Source organism: Terrapene carolina, unplaced genomic scaffold, assembly GCF_002925995.2.
Source record: "Terrapene carolina triunguis isolate 2854851 unplaced genomic scaffold, T_m_triunguis-2.0 Scaffold25078, whole genome shotgun sequence".
Lineage (NCBI taxonomy): Eukaryota > Metazoa > Chordata > Testudines > Emydidae > Terrapene > Terrapene triunguis.
The window spans coordinates 1,310-3,314 of NW_020689429.1; the positions used below are offsets into that span (position 1 = coordinate 1,310).

General features: G+C 39.6%; 1 gene segment (V, D, J or C); it reads left to right on the forward strand.

The window, feature by feature from the left end:
* Nucleotides 1-533: 533 nt before the first annotated feature.
* LOC113408840 lies at nucleotides 534-904 on the forward strand (the record flags this gene model as incomplete). The annotated part of the segment is given in 1 exon segment: nucleotides 534-904. A coding segment is annotated over 1 exon segment (371 nt), but the record flags the coding sequence as incomplete, so codon positions are not given.
* Between the last annotated feature and the right edge of the window lie 1,101 nt (nucleotides 905-2,005).

Below are 2,005 nucleotides of genomic sequence, written 5' to 3' on the forward strand. Positions count from 1 at the left end.
TCTTTGGGACAGTCACTCCATGTATTGCTATGTATAGTAACTCACACAATGGGGACACCATCCAGACAGAGGCCTCTTGGAACCACTGTAATATAAATAATTATGAGACCAATCCTTCATTACCCAGACTTCCATGATACAATCTACACTGGTCTAAAGATAGTGGAAGAATTTGCTTCATGCCAGATAATGCTCTTTGATAAAAGTAACTTTGGATGAGTTTCAGCCATAACTCTACCTTATCTTAAATTAGCATATGCAGCCAGCAAAACCTCATCCCGTGTTAACTAAATGAGTCACTTCCGATCCCCAAATGCATTTCTCTGTCCATTCCAAGAGTCACATTTCTCATAGATGCAGGTCCAAGCAAAACCTATAAAATGTTACTACTTCAGGTCATTATTCTATCTTTGTTTTTGTCTTGTAAGTTTCTTTTTTACCCTTTTCTACACAGTTGTACATTACTGAGTCACAACTCACCATGCTCCAGATTCATGTTAATTTCTGGTTTTCTTTTCTTGTTCTCTTTCTAGATGGATGTGCACAAATACATCTGAAACAAGCTCAGTTGTCCATTACCAGGGCAGAAACTAAAACCGCACGTATAGACTGTGAGGCTTCTGGCATTCAGAACTTCGGGAGTGATGTTATACACTGGTATCGACACAGACCTGGTGAAGCTCCAGAGCGGATTCTGTACATCTCATCCGCACAACCGGTCTTTGACAAAGACTCCGATAAGAAAAAGTTTAATTGTGATAAGAAGCTTAACCAGCCCATCTCTACCCTAACAGTAAATGAAATAGCTCCTAACGATGGAGCTACCTACTATTGTGCCTATTGGGATGGCACAGTGTTAGAAAGCCATAGACAGCCTGTACAAAAACCTCACTCTGAATACTGAGCCATATCCCATCAAATGTATGAACCTACAGCTACCTGCCTGATTTTGCCATCAGCAGTAGAAACCCCTCACTAGCTTACTTTAAAAAGTTTTTTTTTTTTGTTCGTTTTTAAATAAATAGATGCAGGTCCAAGCAAAACCTGTAAAATGTTACTACTTTAGGTCATTATTCTGGCTTTGGTTTTGTCTTGTGAGTTTCTTTTTTACCCTTTTTCTACATAGTTGTACATTACTGAGTCACAACTCAACATGCTCCAGATTCATGTTAATTTTTGGTTTTCATTTCTTGTTCTCTTTCTAAACGGATGTGCACAAACACATCTGAAACAAGCTCAGTTGTCTGTTACCAGGGTAGAAAATAAAACTGCATGTATAGACTTAAAAAAAAAAAAAAGGCAACATGATTAATAAAAATCTTTATTGTGAAGTAGTTAAGGTCACCATACATATAACATACCTGATTCAATGCCAGAAAAACCAAGTACCATGACCACAGCTCCTGTAATACCACTGGTAGGGGGTGGAGGTAAGTGTAGTGTTCAGTGATCACTCAGAGTTAAGGAGCTTGCAGAAGATCTGCTTTTCTCTGTATCAGATTCCAACTGGCTATTCATAGCAACAAACACTTCAATGCCCCACCCAGACTCTGTCTGGGAATCTCAGCCCTTACAGGCACAGTCCCCTTTACCACACAGGGAATACTGCTGAAGGCTTTTATTCTAGGAAAAAAATAATCATTAACATAGAAACAGGCAGTGACTTGTCTTCAATGGGAAGGCAGCAAAGCATTTAAGATTAAGCCCGGCTTAAGGCAGATGCTTTCCTGAATAAAGGCTTAAATAAGAAAGTTTGGGGGTCTACTGCACCAATCAACATGAACCCTTCATTGTCCATCCTCTTAAGAAACAATGGATACGGTCCTAAGTTCACTGGAGCATCTGCTTCATACTAGACTTATTGCTGAAACTCATGATGGCTCACTTTTGTCTTAATGACTATCAGTCAAATTAACCTCACATGGAACTGACATACCTACAACCAACAGAACTCTTCTCAGCTGCTACTTAAGTGAGTCACTTCCTCTCCCCAAAGGCACTCGGC